Genomic DNA, 21041 nt, shown 5'->3' on the forward strand with positions numbered 1-21041 from the left:
TTGCCTTTTCATAAACATGCTTCTCACAACAGGAGTTCTTCTAAAACCATCTTTTGAAATTTTAAAACTTAGAATATCAGTGGAAATGTTTTCAGTTGGAAATAAAAGAAACCCCAACTCAGAATGGCTTCAGCCATAGGGCAGTCATTGGCCTCCATAGCTGGGAGGTCTGGAGATGGGCAGGGCTTTGGGGTTTGAACCTTCGGGGTCCTGGCTTCTTTCCGTGTCCACTCTGCTTCCCCCGTGTCCCCCAGCGTGAAGTTGGCGTCCCTCATGTCGGCCTGATGGCTGACACCTGTGATCACCACAGGGGGGAGCTGGCAGCAGGTGGGCTTTCTTTCCCAGAGGCCCCAGGCCCATGCCCCCCTCATTCACCCCGTTCTTGACGTTGAGTGTGCAGGGTGTGCCCGCCCCCATCCTAGGTGCTGGGGAAGCAAAAGTGACCCAAACCGACAAAAACCCTCGCCCTTATGATGCCTGCACTCCAGGTGGAAGAGAAAGACATAAAGAAAGAAGAGCGAGAAGATACAGTGTGTGTAAGCGTGAGGGTGGCCGCGAAGAGGGATGAGAGATGCAGGTGCGCGGTGGGGTGGGGGGGAAGGAGGCAGGAGAACAGCCAGGTGGGCACGGCCCTCCACACCCACGCTTTTCCTGCCGTGGCTTTAAAATATATCATGTTCTTCCGTTGTTTTTGTTTCACTTCTCTTGACATTTGGGATGGATCGTTCATGCCCTTAAGTTTGGTTACTCTAAATTTCATGACCTCGTGTCCTGGTCTCCCACCCGATCGCATTCCTCTTCCCTTGGGAAGTTATATTTGTGTCTGTCACCTGCCCTTTGGCCATGCTGCTGAGCACGGGGACGAATCACTAACGCAGTCGCTAGCAATGCCACCTCTCTCGTCAACAGATTCCACACTAGGGCCCCTCTCGTTTCCTTTATGGCTGCTGGTCTTTGAGAGGACGGTTCTCAATATTTATGTTAGCTTTCATTTGGAATGTGCATAAACTAAATGCTTTTTAACACGGTACTTCACTGAGTGATCTCTGGGATGTTTCCGCATGTAACCTGAGGCTGGAGTGTGGTACAAGAACCTCTTTCCTTTTCCTTCTGCTGCCCGTCCTTCATTATCACCCCGGCTCTCCTCCTTCTTTATTCATGAGCAGAGGACACATTTGGGTGAACCAGCCACTTATTCCATCTTCCTGCCCTTCCAAACCATGTTTTTCTGAAATTTGCCGTTTTTAATTTAGGGGACTATGTTTAGAACTTACTCATCCAACTGATATTTACTGTGCCAGAAATGATTTTCTGTGAATAAATATTGACAGCTAAGTTGAGTCATACCACCAATTGTCAACTTTGCTCAGCAAATAAAAATGCCCTTAGGTAGTTGGCTTTTAAATGTTTCCTTCCCTCAGTATTTTTGTTTTATGTGTTTTTCCGTGGGTGACTCACTCATGCCTGGTTGTCACCTTTTTCTAGGACGTCACCGTTATACCTATTTTGGGCTCATGTTGTCACGGAGGGTGTTTTAGGGATATCAGTCTTTCTGGTGCTTTTAATCAGCTTTCTTGAAGAGAAGGCAAGAGAAACTTTATTTTGTGGTTATTGTTTTGTTTTGTTGTTCGGATTAAACTGAAATGCTGATGGCTGTCGAATTATTTTATGTTTCTGTTACATAGATCACTCCTTTGGAATTCAGAAAGACTCAAATTACTTTTTATTCTTTCCATCATTTAGTTTTAATTTACTGGCATCAAAAAATTGCCCTATATTCTGCAAGGCCGAGGGACGATACACACATAGACTGCTAGGTGTCTAAAATCATGCATTCGTTCACAACTTAGGGTCGAAAAATCAACTGTTAAATCTTTTCCCTTCTATTTTTATGTGTGATTTTCTGTTTTGTTATGCATGTAGTCTGATTAAATGCTATAAATTCTGACCTTTGAGGCCAGAGTCTGCCAAAAGCAGGAGAAGAAAAACTCCTGGGAATCAAAACTTTCCAGACCCAAGAAGGGACCAGTGGGCAAGGGCGACATCATTTCTTCCTGGAGAGGCTAGATTTCCCCAGGCATCCAAGCATATCAGAGGGAGGACGTGTGAGACAGTAGTGCCGTGGGGAGGTGAAGGACCACGGGGAAGGGTCAGGAAACATGGGAGCCCCACGCAGGACCCCTCAGGAGACCTTGCTTTTTCTGTGGCTGGAGGAAGCCCTGTGGATGGATGAGGACAGCCACAGCAAAGTGCCTCTCTGATTCAAGGTGGCTTTAGAACCACGTGTGAGCCCTTGAGGAAAGAATGGCTAAACCATCCTGGCGACTGAGCACGTGTTCATTTCCAGGAAGGTCGTGCAAGGCGACCTGTATAACAGGTGGGAGCTGGGGGCGTGGTTTCCTTCCTGGTTCCGCACCTGGTGTTGGGACAGGGGAAGGGGCTCAGTATAGAGGTTATAATGAAAGAATGAATATCAGAAACTCCTCATTCCAAACTTGTGGAGAGATGAAAGTGGGACCACGTTTAGGTATATCTGGTGGGCGCGCCATCTGTTTCAGCCCCGCCAGGCCCCAGTTCTGATACGTAAACATCAGAATGGACTTTGTCTCTTTGGATATCTATTTAGCACATTAAAAGTTCATTCCACAGAAGGTCTTGACATCATTTTGTAAACCCTCAATTGACTATTCTTAATCTTTATGATTTATCTGAAAGTATGGCAAGAAATAAAGATAGCTGCTCGATAGTTTGACAGTAAATGCAGTCTCCTTTTGGTGTGTGCATGTGTGTGACATTCATGTATATTCAAGAAAATTTCATTTTAATTAAGGATCACACATGTTGAGAATAAAATACTAAGCATCCTTACAACTTTTTTTTTAAACATCTTTATTGGAGTATAATTGCTTTACAATGTTGAGTTAGTTTGTGCTACAACTTTCTTTTGAAGTCATTTTATTTTTCCAGAGGCCCGCTATGGCTAAAGCACAGACTGAGGTCTGCGTAACACCCGTCCATTTCTAACCTCATTCTCATCATTTAAAATTTGAAGGGATTTCAGAATTACTTCTCTGAAGATAGTTCTGGAATCAATAGTAGATCAGCTCCACGAGGGCAGGCCTTGTGGACTGTCTTGTTCCCAACACCCAGGACATGCTGGGCACGAGCGAATGTTGAGTCAGCGTCTGGCTGACTGAGTCAGAATGACTGACTGAGTCATTCTCAATAAAGCCGCTCGAATCGTTGATTTTTAAGGCATGCATTTTAATTGAAGATCTGTTTCTTATGCATATTAATTTTTCTCTTTTTCTGGGTGCTCCTGTCAATTGCCACATAAAAGCAATTAGGACGCATACCTATTGCCACAGTTTCCCTTTTGCCGTCTCTAGGTCCTCATCATCTTATTCCTGGTAAAAGCAGAACTAACAGGCTCCCGATGTGTAAGCAGGTCGTATCCATACCAGCCACTTGCCTTAGAGCCCTGGTGAAGAGGTCACTTGTGGAGCAAAACTACATTCTGCTTTTTGAGCTAAGCAGAAAACAATTGAAAAATAGCGTTCAGAGGCAAACACGAAGCAATAGAGAGCAGGCTTTTCCAATAGAACTACAGAGTGAGCCGCAGAGTATGTGATTTTAAGTGTTCTAATAGCCTCAGTAATTTAAAAATCAAAGAGAAGTAGGCAAAACTAATTGTAATATTTATCAGTTAACGCTTTGTAGTCAAAATATTATTGCTTTCAAGTATAATCAGTATAAAAAAGTATCAATGAGATTGTCTGCATTCTCGTTTGGGGCCAAGTCTGCAGAGTGGGTATCTTGCATGGACAGCACATCTGAATTCAGAGATGCTACCTTTCAACGCTCAGCAGCCACGTGTGGCTTGTGGCCTCCAGACTGGACGGCATGGCCTTAGAGCAGGGCACAGACATGCCGCTGCTGCTCAGTCCTCCCCTGAAAGTCCAGGAACTTTCATGTAAATTGTGAAATACTCTTCTTTGGCAAATGTAAGTAGCAGAGGTGAGAGCTTCACAATATAACACAAAATGGTTGTGTTCCCTAATCGACAGTAGATTTTCAAGTACAAACTAACGAAATAACGTTTGAGTTTTTGTGATACTTGGCAGTAAAATGGCCCCTTTCCCTTTGAACATGTGAGCACTGCTGTGCGCTCGAAGAGCCCTGGGCTTTCAGAGTGGACCATGATGTGGTCTGAGCTGTGAGCCTGGCTTGGGGAGGGTAGGGTGGAGGGGGACGATGCCCACAACCCTGAGAGCAAAGGCCAGCACAGTGGCTCCCCCAACACTCTTAATAACTCAGTTGAAGCATTTGTCATGCACAGAAGCCTGGGGGAAATGCTCTGGCCGTCTATCTGCAAGCTGTATAATTCAACAGATGTTGCTTGAGCACCTACTATGTGCCAGGTGTTGGTCTGGCCAAGGGGAGGCAGCAGTGAGCAAACAGACCCAAATTCTTATCCTCATGAAGTTTTACTTTAGTGAGAGGGGACAAGCAATGAACAAAATAAATAGAAGGTAGGAAGTACTATGGAGAAAAATACGAGATGAGTCAGAGGAGGGGTGCTCAGCCATCTTAGGACTTTGGGAATCATTGCTGAGGCCCTTAACCTTGGTCCACGGGGATAATTCAGGAGAAAACCGCATCTTTATTTTTATTAAGGCTTAACTAAAATCTAGCATTTCCTTCCATTGTAAAAGTAGGCAACCAACCACAATAGTATCAGTAGCACCTGTAACTTTCTCTTCCATTGAAACAACAGGTATTTTCCTATCCTGTCATATCATGGGATTTGCAGATATCTGCAAATGTTGCTTAAGGCCTATGCTCATTTATACAGCAAAAGTATGGAGATTATTAGATCACTGCTGAGTCATGTCGTTTAATGAGGCCATGGAGAGTAATCCTACATATTTTATTTTGTGCATTTAAAAACACTTTTCTGAGAGGGGTCCTTGGCATGAAAGAGCTTAAAAACCCTGCATTTACTGAGATTTGAGTAGAAGAGTGGTATGATTGACTTAGCTTTTTAGTTATTTATTTTTTTTGCCTGCGTTGGGTCTTCGTTGCTGCCCTGGGGCTTTCTCTAGTTGCGGCAAGCGGGGGCTACTCTTCATTGCAGTGCATGGGCTTCTCATTACGGTGGCTTCTCTTGTTGTGGACCACGGGTTCTAGGCACATGGGCTTCTATAGTTGCAGCACGCAGGCTCAGTAGTTGTGGCATGCAGGCCCTAGAGCTCACAGGCTTCAGTAGTTGCAGCTCGCGGGCTCTGGGGTGTGTGGCCTTCAGTAGTTGTGGCGCACGGGCTCAGTAGTTGTGGTTCGCAGGCTCTAGAGCAGAGGCTCAGTAGTGGTGGCGCACGGGCTTAGCTGCTCCACGACATGTGGGATCTTCCCAGACCAGGGACCGAACCCATGTCCCCTGCCTTGGCAGGCGGGTTCTTAACCACTGCACCACCAGGGAAGTACTGACTTAGCATTTTGTAAGCGTCACTCTACCTGCTTTGTTGAGGATGAGTGTCGGGCGGCAGAGGCGGGAGTGAGGAAGACCCATCAAGGTGCTGCTGCAACAGCCCAGGCAAGAGGTACTGGTGGCTGCGCCAGCGTCCAAGGTCATGAGAAGTGGTTGGGTTGTGGGCGCATTTTCAGGGTGAGCCAGCTGACGTGCTGCCGGGAAGTGAGGCGTGCAAGAAAGAGAACCAAGACTAAGCCAAGGGTTTGGGCCTGAACCACAGGAAGGATGGAGCAGCCATTGACTAAGCTGCCAGAGGCTCCGGGATGGTAAAAGCGAGATGACGGGTAGAGGGCCAGGTGTTTTCATTTGGGAGAAGCAAGATCCTTTAGATTAACTTTATCCAGATCTTCAACAGTGTTTTAAATCTTTTGCCCGATACCAATTTGTGAGCAAAGTGTCCCCAACTCTAGCAATATGATGGTGGAATTCGTCTTATTCTTGTCATAGTTATGTCAGTTTTTTAATTCAGTATTCTGAAATTATATTGTTAGATATCTACAGATTTGATATTGTTATATCTTCCTAGTGAACTTTTACTTTTATAGTTAAAGACCCTCTTTTCCTCATAATGCTTTTTGCCTTGGGGTCTAACTTACCTGGTATTATGTGCTGCCCCAGCTTATTCTTTTGACTCTTCATTGCCATTCCCCCGTCCTTTTCCCTTCATCTTTCTTTGGTATTGTATATATGTGTATTTTGTAACTGCTTTATTGAGGTATAATTCACACTATACAATTCACCCACTCAGAGTGTACAGTTCTGTTGTTTTTAGTACATTCTCAATTCATCACCCCAAAGGATACCCCTTACCCATGCTGCAGTCACCCCTGTCCCCTTGTCCCCCCCAGCCCCCAGCAGCTAATCTACATCCTGTCTCTATACACTTGCCTATTGTGGGCATTTCATATAAATGGAATGAAACTATGTGGCCTTCTTTCACTTTTCAAGGTCCATCCCTGCTGTAGCCTGTGTCAGTACTTCATTCCCTTTTGTGGCTGAATAATATTCCAGTGTATGGATAGACCACGTATTGTTTATCCCTTCAGAAGTTGATGAACATTTGGGTTCTTTCCATTTGGGGAACTATTATGGATAATGTTGCTACGAACATTCACAAACGAGGTTTCCTGTGAACATATGGTCTTAATTCCCTTGGGTATTTTCCTAGTACTTTTGTGGTCTTGTTTTTTACATTTATATCTTTAATTCATCTGAACTAGATTTTGGCATAAGGTGGCCATATCAGAATCAAGTTCTTACCTTACATTTAAAAATTGCTCATACTATTTGTATTATTAAGGTGATAGTAAATTGATCATCTTTCTATCAGTTAATTATAGATGTAGATTGTTCTTGGCAAATATGCCGCATTGTCCACAGAACGGAAGCATGCACTAAAATGTAAGCACAAATTTTCACCTCAAGTGAAAGCTAAGTAGGTTAGAGTATTTCACTTTATTAATAGTAGGAGGAGTAGCCCTGCTCTATTTGGTAATAACACCCCAATGACTGGAGAGCATGCATTATATGAACCCTGCATCGTATGCAGGGCCCATTACAAAACGAAAATGTGGGACTCCAGCCTAAGGTGGAGAGGTCATCTCCCCCTCACATAGGCCCACGGCTCCATCCCGTGGCAAACAGGCACCGGCATGCCCTACATACCTGGGCACGGGGTGGGCTAGAGTTCCACACTGAGTTGCCTGCCGAACACTGCCTGCCCTGGGTGGGGACCCTGGGTGAGGACAGCCACCACCCTGCTCTGATTAGACTCCAGGAGCACACACCTGACCTCGATCCTCCCCATGCCCGTGTCCAGGACCCCAGTGAGGGTGGAGCGGGATGGTTCAACATGGGGCTCCCCGATGCAACCCAGTCGTCACCCCTGGCAGAGGGTGGCAGCAGTCACAGGGCAGGGTCGGGGAGGTGCCAGGGGCAAGGTACAGATGGGGGAGAAACCATCACGGGTGCTGGTGCGAGGTGGGTACCACGTGTGAACCAAGGCTCCAAGCCCCGGACGTGCTCCACTGTCCTACTTGACTTCACGTAAAAACACGAAATCAAAAATAAAATTAGTAAGGATTTTGAGACTCATGAAGCCCGCCTGGGTTCAGTGTAATTTTTTTAACTTCTTAACATACTTTGAAAACTGGGGGAAGAATTTGGCTTTATGTACAATGTAAATATGACATAAAGCATGGTGCTGAACATTTTAAATTAAATAGATTTAAAGTGTGACATTGTGTTGTCTGGTTAATGGGTATAATCAGTGATTTTTTTCACCTTATTCTTTGTACTTTTAAAATTATTTTTAATTTTATTTTTTTTAATTGTAATAAAATTGCTTTACAATGTTGTGTTAGTTTCTCCTGTACAATGAAATGAATCAGCTATGTGTATACCTATATCCCCTCCCTATTAGACCTCCCTCCCACCCATCTAGGTTGTCACAGAGCACCAAGCTGAGCTCCCTGCACCGTACAGCAGGTTCCCACTAGCTATCTATTTTACACATGGTAGTGTATTTATGTCAAACCTAATCTCCCAATTCGTCCCCCCCTGCTTCCCCACTGTGTCCACATGTCTGTTCTCTACGTCTACATCTGTATTCCTGCCCTACAAATAGGTTCATCTGTACCATTTTTCTAGATTCCACGTATATGCGTTAATATACAATATTTGTTGTTCTCTTTCTGGCTTACTTCACTCTGTATGGCCGTCTCTAGGTCTATCCACATCTCTACAAATCACCCGACTTTTTTCCTTTATATGGCTGAGTAATACTCCATTGTATATATGTACCACATCTTCTTTATCCATTCATCTATCATTGGACATTTAGGTTGTTTCATGTCCTGGCTATTGTAAATAGTGCTGCAATGAACACTGGGGTACATGTGTCCTTTTGAATTATGGTTTTCTTAGGGTGTATGTCCAGTAGTGGGATTGCTGGGTCATATGGTAGTTCTAGTTTTAGATTTTTAAGGAACCTCCATACTGTTCTCCATAGTGGCTATACCAATTTACATTCCCACCAACAGTGCAAAAGGGTTCCCTTTTCTCCACACCCTCTCCAGCATTTATTGTTTGTAGATTTTTTGATGATGGCCATTCTGACTGGTGTGAGGTGATACCTCATTGTAGTTTTGATTTGCATTTCTCTAATAACTAAGTGATGTTGAGCATCTTTTCATGTGCCTCTTGGCCATCTGTATGTCTTCTTTGGTGAAATGTCTATTTAGGTCTTCCACCCATTTATTAATTGGGTTTTTTTTTTGATACTGAGCTCCATGAGCTGTTTGTATATTTTGGAGATTAATCCTTTGTTCATTGCTTCATTTGCAAATATTTTCTCCCATTCTTAGGGCTGTCTTTTCGTCTTGCTTATGGTTTCCTTTGCTGTGCAAAGCTTTTAAGTTTAATTAGGTTCCATTTTTTTATTTTTGTTTTTATTTTCATTACTCTAGGAGGTGGGTCAAAAAAGATCTTGCTGTAATTTATGTCAAAGAGTGTTTTTCCTATGTTTTCCTCTAACAGTTTTATAGTCTCTGGTCTTACATTTAGGTCTTTAATCCATTTGGAGTTTATTTTTGTGTATGGTGTTAGGTAGCGTTCTAATTTCATTCTTTTACACGTAGTTGTCCAGTTTTCCCAGCACTACTTATTGAAGAGGCTGTCTTTTCTCCATTGTATGTTCTTGCCTCCTTAGTCATAAATTCGGTGACCATATGTGCATGGGTTTATCTCTGGGCTTTCTGTCCCATACCATTGATCTATATTTCTGTTTTTGTGCCAGTACCATACTGTCTTGATTACTGTAGCTTTGTAGTATAGTTTAAAGTTGGGGAGCGTGATTCCTCCAGCTCCGTTTTTCTTTCTCAAGATTGTTTTGGCTATTTGGGGTCTTTTGTGTTTCCATACAAATTGTAAAATTTTTTGTTCTAATTCTGTGAAGAATGCCATTGGTAGTTTAGTAGGGATTGCATTGAATCTGTAGATTGCTATGGGTAGTATAGTCATTTCCACAATATTGATTCTTCCAATCCAAGAATATGGCATATTTCTCCATCTGTTTATATCATCTCAGATTTCTTTCATCAGTTTTTTATAGTTTTCTGAGTACAAGTCTTTTGCCTCCTTAGGTCGGTTATTCCTAGGTATTTTATTCTTTTTTTTTTTTTTTTTTCAGTGGTAAATGGGGTTTTTTCCTTTATTTTTTTTTTTTTTTTTTTTTTTTTTTGCAGTGGTAAATGGGATTGTTTCCTTAATTTCTCTTTCTGATTTTTCATTGTTAGTGTATAGCAATGCAAGAGATTTCTGTGCATTAACTTTGTATCCCACAACCTTACCAAATTTCGTTGATTAATTCTAATAGTTTTATAATGGCATCTTTAGGATTTTCTATGTATAGTATCATGTCATCTGCAAACAGTGACAGCTTTACTTCTTCTTTTCCAATTTGTATTCCTTTTATTTCTTTTTCTTCTCTGATTTCCGTGGCTAGGACTTCCAAAACTATGTTGAATAAGAGTGGCAAGAGTAGACAGCCTTGTGCTGTTCCTGATCTTAGTGGAAATGCTTTCAGTTTTTCACCATTGAGTATGATGTTTGCTGTGGGTTTGTCATATATGGCCTTTATTATGTTGAGGTAGATTCCCTCTATGCCCATTTTCTGGAGAGTTGTTATCATAAATGGGTGTTGTATTTTGTCAAAAGCTTTTTCCTTGTCTATTTAGATGATCATATGGTTTTATTCCTTAATTTGATAATATTGTGTATCATGTTGGTTGGTTTGCATATATTGAAGAATCGTTGCATTCCTGGGATAAATCCCACTTGATCATGGTGTATGATCCTTTTAATGTGTTGTTGGATTCTGTTTGCTAGTATTCTGTTCACGATTTTTGCATCTATATTCATCAGTGATATTGACCTGTAATTTTCATTTTTTGTGATATCTTTGTCTGGTTTTGGTATCAGGGTGATGGTGGCTTTGTAGAACAAATTTGGGAGTGTTCCTCCCTCTGCAATTTTTGGGAAGAATTTGGGAAGGATGGATTTTAGCTCTTCTCTAAATGTTTGATAGAATTATTCTGTGAAGCCATCTGGTCCTGGGCTTTTGTTTGCTGGAAGATTTTTTTGTTTGTTTTTTTGTTTGTTTTTTGTGGTACGTGGGCCTGTCACTGTTGTGGCCTCTCCCATTGTGGAGTACAGGCTCCGGATGCGCAGGCTCAGCAGCCATGGCTCACGGGCCCAGCTGCTCCGCGGCATGTGGGATCTTCCCGGACCGGGGCACGAACCTGTGTCCCCTGAGTCGGCAGGCGGACTCTCAACCACTGCGCCACCAGGGAAGCCCTGTTGGAAGAGTTTTAAGAAGAGTTTTAAGAAGAGTTTTAAGAAGAGTTTTAATCACAGTTTCAGTTTCATTAGTTGTGATAGTTCGGCTTCTATTTTCTAATTCTTCCTGGTTCAGTCTTGGAAAATTGTACCTTTCCAAGAATTTGTCCATTTCTTCCAGGTTGTCCATTTTATTGGCATATAATCGTTTGTAGTAGTCTCTTATAATCCTTTGTATTTCTGCGGTGTCAGTTGTGATTTCTCCTTTTTCATTTATAATTTTATTGATTTGAGTCCTCTCCCTTTTTTTCTTGATGAGTATAGCTAAAGGTTTATCAGTTTTATCTTCTCAAAGAACAAACTTTTAGTTTTATTGATATTTGCTATTGTTTTCTTCATTTCTATTTCACTTATTTCTGCTCTGATCTTTATGATTTCCTTCCTTCTGCTGACTTTGGGTTTTCTTTGTTCTTCTTTCTCTTTTTTAAATTTTTATTTTTAAATTATTTTAAAATTTAAAAAAACTGAAGTATAGTTGATTTACAATCTTTGCACTTTTTAAAATGTGTGTTTTCCAGGTTTTCTAGAATGAAGAATTACTTTTGTAGTTAATCAAACCCCAATGTTATATAAAAAATATTTTACCAGATATTATTTTGTATAAGTGTGATCTGTTACAATTCTGTCTCCATTTGGGTGGAGGACGGAATACATATTTTAGTACGTTAACCTGAAAAAGAAAATGTGTCTCTCCTTACCCAGGACCATTAAAATAAGATTAGCCACTCTCTCGGATACTCCTGGTGTTGAAAATCTTGTCAGCACCCTCATGCTGAGTAAAAGCATATTGGAAGATTTACAGCAGTACAACGAGGCTCGCAGGGACCCTGTAAGTACCTGCTATGACCAGACTGGCTTCTTTTCCTCATGTTTTGGGACCATTATGACTCATGTACGTTCAACCCAGAAGTTTCCTTGGGCCTAGTTGGAGAATCGTGTGGTGGGGAGCGGCGGAGGTGGGGTTGGAAGGTGGGAGGGAGAAGAAAAGAACAAGGAAACTGAGGTTTAAGGAAGTGGGGCTGTTCTTCTCACTAGTTGCCCTATGAGGGCTGATCAGATGCCCTAAATTCTTATCACGGGGCTAGAAAATTTGAACTTGATCTAGACAAATATAACAAAATTAGATCTCAGTGCTTGGAATAGGCAAATCTGACCAAGGTTAGTGGATCCTTGGGGTGCCTGGTGCCCATCCCAGCAGCACCCCATTTTGCCCTTCTGGGTGATGGGTCTGTCCATACCCTTGAGGACGCTGGCTGCATCCTCAAGGATCGGATTGGCTGGGAAGATCCTGTATGACCAATGCTGGGTTCTCTTTCTAGTACAGTAACTGTACTGTACTTTTGCCATTGCAGAGGGCAAGCTAGCAGTGGTCCTTACATCATCGCTGCTTTCTTAAGGACCAGGCCAGTTAACTTCACCAGACATGGAACAATGCATGTAGCTAGGGAATGCTTAATTACTTCTTGATGAATTATATTAAAAAGTTTAATCAATAAAAAGTTTGATGGCTTTCACAGTTTGAATACGCCACATAACGAGCGCCTGTTTCAGGAAACAGACTGACCCCAGCCCACTGGAAGTCCCTTTCAAGCTCTCATTTAGTCACTCTTCCCCCAGTTAGTACCACCTTGACTTCTAAGATCATAGATGCCTGGCTTTTGAGCTTTATTTAAAGGGATCATACAGTGTGTTTTTGACATCTAGCCTCTTTTGCTCAGCAATGATTGTGAGATTCATCCACATTGTGCTGTAAAGTATTGATACTTCATTGCATGAATATACCTCAATGTATTTCTTCATTCCGCCTCTGGGGTCATCTGGCGAGTTCCCAGTTATGGGCTCTTTTGGATAAACCTCTCAGTTAATTTTAAACTCATCAAGAGGGAGACAACAAACACTAAACGTGGTGAGATGTTTAATATTTATAAAGGCATTGAATTAAAGTAAAACTTCCCTCCAGCACATGTTTTTTTTGTTTGTTTTGGTTTGTCTTTGTTTCTTTTTTTGTTTGTTCCTTCCCTCCTGGCTCGCTGACACAGGGGTCTCCAAGACACATGCAGGGAGTCTATGAGGTAAAAACTATGCTCAAAATAAGAGTAAGAAATTATTTTCCTTTTCCACTGAATTGATATTCAGCGGAAAGGCAATGGTGGGCAAGACCTCAGGGACCTCAGTGTGGATTGAAGCAGTGTCACCAAACTTCCCAGTGGCCTTCGAGTTTGCTGCGATGCACTCACAGCAACAACAGGAACAGAAAATCCACAACGGGATGTCACTGTGCACCAGGAGAATGGCTAAAACAAAGAAGAGTGACACCACTCAGGTGTGGCGAAGGTGCGGGGAAATTGGATCATTCCTATGCTGCTGGTGGGAATGTGAAATGGTACCCCTGCTCTGGAGAACATTTTGGCTGTTTCTTAAAAAAAAATAAAAAATGCAACAGTTATCTCTGAGCATTTATCGCAGAGAAATGAAGACTTGGTCACAAATGTTCATAGCAGCTGGAATCAGCCCAGATGTCCTCCAGCAGGGGAATGGGTAGGGTGAGCTGTGGCAATTCCATGCCATGGAATAGTGCTCAGCAGTGCAAAGGGATGCACCAGTTTTTTTGTTTGTTTGTTTAAGTATAGTTGATTTATAATGTTGTGTTAGTTTCAGGTACAGCAAAGTGATTCAGATAAATATATGTGTATCTATACAGTCAGTCCTTGTTGTTTATATATTTTATATATAGTAAGTAGTGTGTATCTGTTAATCCCAGACTCTTAATTTATCCCTCCCTCCCCTTTCCCCTTTGGTAACCATAAGATTGTTTTCTATGTCTGTGAGTCTGTTTCTGTTTTGTAAATAAGTTCATTTGTATCATTTTTTTTTAGATTCCACAAATAAGTGATATCATATGGTATTTGTCTTTCTCTGATTTACTTCACTTACTATGGTAATCTCTAGGTCCATCCATGTTGCTGCAAATGGCAAAATTTCATTCTTTTTTATGGCTGAGTAATATTCCATTGTATATACGTACCACATCTTCTTTATCCATTCATCTGTTGGTGGACATTTAGATTGCTTCCATGTCGTGGCTATTGTCAATAGTGCTGCTATGAACATCGGGGTGAATGTATGTTTTCAAATTAGAGTTTTCATCTTTTCTGGATATATGCCCAGAAGTGGGATTGCTGGATCATATGGTAGTTCTACTTTTAGTTTTTTAGGGACCCTCCATACTATTCAGGAATGCACTGTTGATTCATACATCAGCTTGGGTGGATGTCCAGAGAATTATGCTAAATGGAAAAATAAGCCAGTCCCTAGAGGTTACATACTGTATGATTTCACTTATATGACATTTTTGAAATGACAACATTTTAGAACTAGAGAACAGATCATTTGTTGCCAGGGTTAAGGATGGAAGTGGGGCAGGAGGCAAATAGGTGTGGTATAATAGGCAACCCACGAAATCCTTGTGTTGGAACTGTTCGGTATCTTGACTGCAGTGGTGGACATATGAACCTACACAGGGGATAAAATTGCATAGATCTTAATACGCACACACATGGGCGCGCGCACACGAAATGGCATCAGTGTGGGTTCCCTGCTTGTCATATGATACTAGTGTTTTGCAAAAGTTACCATTATGGGATACTGGGCAAAGTGTAGAAGGAATCTCTCTGTATTGTTTTTTACAACTGCTGGTGAATCTGCAACTATCTCCATAGACATTTTAATTAAAATTCAAACAAAAGGGAAAGCCAGTTTCCCTTGAAGCTGTAAACATTAACTTACTAAGTCTTAGCCCTTGAGTACATGTATTTGCAGTATTCTGTGTAGCAAAATGAGACGTGCGCATACTGCTCTTGGCTGCAGGCTGAAGTATATTGGTTGTTTCAAGAAAAATGTTTCTGCAGTTGTTTGAATTGCAGGTTGAAGCAGCACCGTTGTCACAGAACAGCTGGCAGACAAAATATGGTAATTCAGTCCTGGGGAGTTGGCAGACTTTTTCTTAAAAATGAGTGAGGTGAGAGTGTCACTCCAAAGAAACAACTGACAGCATGTGTTCCCCCATGATAAAGTCCACGCTTTCAAGAAAAAATTAGACTTTAGAAAGTCAGTATCTGCCATCATGAGCTTGACAGCTTCCCAAAACTTAAAAAAACTTTTTCTGGTGAGACTGGCGGTGATATTACCACACGCAATGTTTTGATATTTTGTAATGAAATAGGTCAACGTTTGGAAAATCTGCATCAGCTTGGTGAATCAATATTTTCCAGATAGACAGTACACGATGTTACAAAAATCATGCATGGGTAAAAGATTCAAAGTGCAAAAGAGACCGACACATTTTAATGTAGTAGGGTATACAAAGGTCACTGACATGGCTTCAGAGCCACATTGCAACTTATCTTTAAAAGACTACTTACTACATGTTGAGTTTTGGTGGCGCATCAAAGGAGAATATCCATAATTATCTGAAAATATTATTTAAATACTTCTCCCTTTTCCAACTACGTGTCTTTGTGAAGACAGATTTTTTTTGCATATATTTCAACCAAAATAACATGTTACAACAGATTGAATACAATACGGAAGTAGGTGTGAGAATCCAGCCATCTTCCATTGAGCCAGATATTCAAGAGATTTGCAAAAATATGAAACAGTGCTACTCTTCTCTCTAAATATTTTTTATCAAACTAAAACATGTGCTTTAATTAATAAATTCAACAAAAATTAATCAAAGAATTCAAAATTTTCTCAGTTTTAATTTCTAATATAGAAAATAGTGGTAGACATTACATACGTGAACCAAAGCTCTTTATCATCCTCAGGACCAGGGGGCCTGGGATGACAGTGTTTGAGAACCACTGATGTCATGCTAAAGAAAACAGATACCCAGTCAAAGGAATGTGGTTCGAATCAATAGATCCATCCCGTACCAGCTGGAGATCTTGGCAAGGCAGCCTCCCAGGCCTTATTTTCTCTTAAATGAAGTAGAGATGTAATGGTAATACTTACTTCAGAGGGGTTGAAGTGAGGGTTAAACGCATACAAAGAGGGCATTTAACCTATTACCTGGCACAGAGGTAAGTGGTGATAGGATGGTGGCTTTATCATTGTCGTTATGTGATCACGGTTGAAACCCTTTATTGACAGCTTACGGAAACACTAATAGCAATATTTTTTAGGGTCTTAAAATATCTGCTTCTCTTGTCAGGATGGAACACCACTGAAGGCATTTGTAGCCGAAGTTGCAGAACAAGTAGTTGGCATTGCAGTGATCAGAGATGAAATGGTAAATTGTGAAGTGGATACTACTTCCCTTCCCTTTTCCTCTTGTGAATTAGCACACAATGCCTCTTTTGAAGTTTCATTTTTACTTATTTAGGATGAATATCTTCTTTTTCTGAAGGCTGTAGATCTGCTTGCATCCCACTGGGCAGCCTTTCAAGTCTCCATTTTTTTTTCGGTTCAAAATGTTTAAAATATTACGAAGAGTACCTGAAAACATTCACCATCTAAAAATTCAAATAACCTTCCACCACCAAAAACAAGTCCCAGCTCCCTCCCCAAAGGATTACCACTATTGAGAGTTAGGCATTTATCCCTTCCAGCGTTCTTCCTTGCACTTATTTTCATGCATCGTGTGCGTGCGTGCGTGTGTAAGTGGACATCTAATTTTATTTTGTCCCAGTGCACAGCCAATTATTCCAAAGTATTTATTACTGAGTAGTCCATTCTTTCCCTACTGATTTAAAATGCTGCCTTTATATTATTAAATTTCCATGTGTCTGTGTCTATTTTTACTCTCTGTTCTGTTCCATGGATTTATTTGTTGATATCTATTGTACTATCACGTGCTTTGGTATCTGGTGGGGAAGTCTTCTCTTATTTATATTTTTTGCCTAAAGTTTCTTGGTTAAACTTGGGTGTTTTCTTTTCCAGATAAACCTTGTAATACTTACTATGAATTTATTTGTGCCTATGTAGATTTTACAGAACAATTTAGGCAGAACTGATAATTATAATATTGAGACTTCCCTTCTGGCAACATGGCTTCTGGAAGATACCCCTTATCATGTTAAGGAACTTCTCTCCTATTTCTAATTTACTAAAAGTTTTTGTTAAGCATGGGTGTTGAATTTTATTAAATGTGTTTCGGCATTTATGGAGATGTTCATATGACTTTATTTCTCTAATGTGTTCAAACTATCCTTGTTCTTGGATTCATTTCTCTTTTGATTCAATATATCTTTAAGAATTCTTGGAGAGTGAGTGGAAGAGGGTAGGGTCTCTGAGTCCACACACATATACAAGTTTTCATATGTCCTCACACTTGAACACTCATTCAGCTGTGAATAGAATTCATATGCAAATTATTTCTCATCAGAGTGTTGATGTTTTTACTCTCATTATCTTCCAGTATCCAATGTTACGGATAAAATACAGTCTGATGTAAATAAATGTATGTATGTCTGCTTTCTCTCTTGAGAATTAGTTTTTCCCTTTTATTCCAAAAATTCTTATGAAGTACCTTATGCCTCTTTTGAGCTTGGGAACATCTTTCTTCTGATTTCACTAATGATTTCTTCCCTTCCATTTTCTCTATTCTCCATTCCTTTTTGGATGGAAGTGACCCTTCACTGTCTTTTACCTTTCTTCTTGTACTTTTTAATCTCTTGTACTTCTTACTCTTCATTCTAGGAGTTGTTCTTGATTTTATCTTCCAGATTCCTAATTTACTGTTCAGCCACATCTAGTCTATTATCCAGGCCTTCTATTGGAATTTTAATTTCAGAGTTCATGTGTTTAACTTCCAAGTCTCTTCCTTGTTCTCTTATTGTTCCTTTTTTGTAGGAGCTTGTTTGTCATGTTTTATGCGAGATCCTTTTTTGGTATCTCTGAGGACATTGAGTAGAATTTTTAAAAAATTCTCCTCCATTTGCTGGATAACCTCTGTTTCCTCTGGAGTGAGTTGTATGTTTCTCTAACTGGTCTTTTGCATTCGTCAGTTTTCCCCAAAAGTCTCTCCATGTCATGAATGAGAGATTATCAGTGTGGATGGTTGGCATGGGTCTTTGACGGTAGTGTATATCTGCTTCTCCATTGCATTGCTCTGGCCACTGGGAGGCTGTCCATGAGCAGGGACTCAAGGCTCTCCAGGTTTTTAGCACGGCTGTGAGGAGCAAATCCCAAAGCTCTGAGCCACCCTCCAGAAGTAAGCCATCAAAACAAGTGACTTTCAGGAAACATAAGTTTTAGCTTTAAAAAAATTAACAATGAAAATAAGATAGTAAATAATAGGAGGGAAAAACTCGTCTCTCATTATTGTACCTAAAGTCATTTTTAAATGATGTTTCTCAGAAAGCGTATGCCGTTTGTTTAAAACCTTCTTAGGTGTCCTTTCTCACATCTCTTTTTAGGATATAGAGTACATACGATCCCACTACAATATTGAAGACTTCATATACTTTAGTCACCACCAGCGCGAAGAGCATGGCCACCTGTATCACTTTGCCCTGAACCCCATTTTTCAGCACTACACCAAGTTTTTTCTGAAGGAGATCCTCCGTTTAGGATATAAGTCCTGTCTCTACTACCCTGTTTACCCGCGAGCCAAGGAAGGCAAGGTAAAAGAATGTCTTAAGTCACTTTTCCAGCAGATCTGTGTCACGGTGTCATTTGTGTCGTGTGCCATATTTTATTTCTTCTTCACTCCATGTATTTTGATTGTAATGTGGCTCTGAATTTCAAATGGCCATATTGAGTTTGGTCCTTTTCTTACACTACAGTGAAAACTCAGAAGGCTTTGAATTTCTGAAACCATCACAACCCATATAATTAGTAGAACAAATTGTTGGCTTTTCCATATCTACAAAGCAGACACTGAAAGCTACGGAAAAACACTCTAAGGGATGTGAAAATCAAATTATTTCTCATGTGAATTAGTGAATGCCAAAATGTCCTATGATGTTCTTCAAGCAAAGAATGTTCTAGTAGTGAACCCATAGAATAAATTAGCTCAGTCCTTAATACTGGTGTGCTATCACGGTATTGCAAAACAGCAGTATAACATCCCCATAAAAGTGATGGATAAAAAGTGGAGATATGTGTTATTGATGTAGCCTTTATGTAGTAGATACCACTATGTCTGCATAATACTTGTACTTACGTAGAGCAATACTTCTATAACAAACACGTGCCTACTGTGTATACATTATGTATACTGTGCACAGATAGCAAGCTCTTGCTTCCTGCTTCCGTGTATCCTGCTTCCGTCTCCTTCATAGCACTTCTCACTCGCTCACATTCTGTCTTGTGCCGTAAAGCTGGAGCCGTTTGTCCTGTTCAGAGCTGCAACCCCGTTACGTAGAAGGGTCCCACACACTCACACGTGCTCACACGCAGTGTCCTGCTTGCTGACAGGCAAGGGCTTCTTGGAGCTGGATCCCCAAGCAGTTCTTTCCTGCAAGATGGTCCCTCTGTCACTGACAGTGTTGATGCAGACTTGAGGGGTGTTGAGAACTGAACCCCCAGGTAGAAATTTCTACCCCCCCTAGGTAGAAATTGTCCCATAAGATCCCATTCGTGACCAAAAACTTTCTTAGGCTCTGCCTAGAGTCTGACATTGTCACGTTTCTTCTTAGTTACCATGGTGAGCTAAGTGGGTTTTTTAAATGCTCTGAATTATTAAACTTAAAAACAATCTAAGGTATATGGGTACATACACATAACAGTAATTTTACCAATGTATCTTATTTGACAAATGCCTTTTGGGGAAAAACAGAAGGAATGGAGGAGAAAGAAGAAAAAACATGGAAAAGATAGGTAGCGAATGTAGAATATGCTCTAGTGATGATTTTTTTCCTATCAAAATGCAGCCCTACAGCAATGTGAATGCCCCAGATTTGAACCTGGGACATGGGAAGTTTAACAGTTTTGCCTGAAAATCCTGGTCCTGCACAATTTCTTTGTACTTCACATTTGGCCAAGTGCCAATTTGGTGACCTTTAAGGATGTGATGTTACATTCTCAGTTTTTATTCCCAGTGTTTCCTGCCAGTGCCCAGTTGGTAGAAAGTCCTTTTGCATGCATCCTAAAAAATGGTGACCTGAACTGAACTCATTGAGTGTTCACGTATTTCCCTCCATGGTGTGGAATTAGGACCATGTTACGCGCTATTGTATATATAACATAGAAACACACTTGGAAACAGATTTCCTCTCTGTCTGCACCTCTAGTTGATTTATACACGTACATTTAAATAAGTGCAAGAAGCAATACCAAATAGTACAGGTAAGAATCTCCAAATTCTGCTATACATCCCCAGTTGACTGCAGTACAAGTGAGCTTTCGGCTGACACGATGAAGACGGTTTTCTCCACACCCTCCTGCCAGAACATGTACTGAGAGCTCTTCCAGGCTTAAAAACACAGCTTTGGCTAGAGATCCCTGGCTTCTCTTTCTCAGTGTGTAAAATCAGGCAGTGAAGTTCAATAGTGAAGGATTTTAGAAATCCCTTCCAGAAGCTCTTAGAAAGGCCTAGGGGCTATTTTTAGAACCACAAATAAGTCATGTGTAAACCACGTCATTTATTAAACTACAGCTACAGTTCCGTTTTACTTTCTTTGCTTTCCAGGTTAAATTCGGTAAATGTCTCATTAAAAATTTTTGGTTTGACAGTTTGAGGTTTACACAGTTGAAATACCCAAAGCTTAGGGGTTTCGCCAAAACCCCTAAGAGTTCATAAATGTGAAAGAAATAAAGATCACCATGTTCAGTTTTCTCTGCCAAGTCTAAAACTTGGATAAAATTAATATTTAAAGCATTCACCTAAAACATGATTTATTGTAGCCCGTTTCAGTAAGCATAAATCCAGCTCACAATTTAGTATTAATATAAAGCAGAGTAATCTGGTCCAGCCCCCTCCCCCCTCCACTCCCCCACTCTCCGGTTTTATCCTTTTGTTTTAAAACACTTATCTGATCAACAGACGTCCAGCTGAAGTAGCAGTGACTTTCACAAACATGAGGATTTTCACATCTGCGCCCTATTGCCCCTCAGATGACATTTTTATCTATGTGCTTTCTTAAAGCAGCTTGTGTGAAACACGCAAAGG

The 21041-nt window shown here is 40.9% G+C and overlaps 1 protein-coding gene across 1 annotated transcript in view; it reads left to right on the top strand.

Moving 5' to 3' along the window:
* Positions 1-18459, top strand: part of CFAP61 (cilia and flagella associated protein 61) — a 117576-nt gene extending 99117 nt beyond the window's left edge. The window contains exons 14-15 of the mRNA XM_027118089.1: positions 16140-16217; positions 18346-18459. Coding sequence (XP_026973890.1) covers positions 16140-16155 — 16 coding nt within the window. The 3' untranslated portion in view covers positions 16156-16217; positions 18346-18459. The remainder of the gene's footprint in view (positions 1-16139; positions 16218-18345) is intronic.
* The last annotated feature ends 2582 nt before the right edge of the window (positions 18460-21041 follow it).

Source organism: Aethalodelphis obliquidens, unplaced genomic scaffold (assembly GCF_003676395.1).
Source record: "Aethalodelphis obliquidens isolate GAN/ISIS:26980383/991018 unplaced genomic scaffold, ASM367639v1 scaffold18, whole genome shotgun sequence".
NCBI classification, from domain to species: domain Eukaryota; kingdom Metazoa; phylum Chordata; class Mammalia; order Artiodactyla; family Delphinidae; genus Aethalodelphis; species Aethalodelphis obliquidens.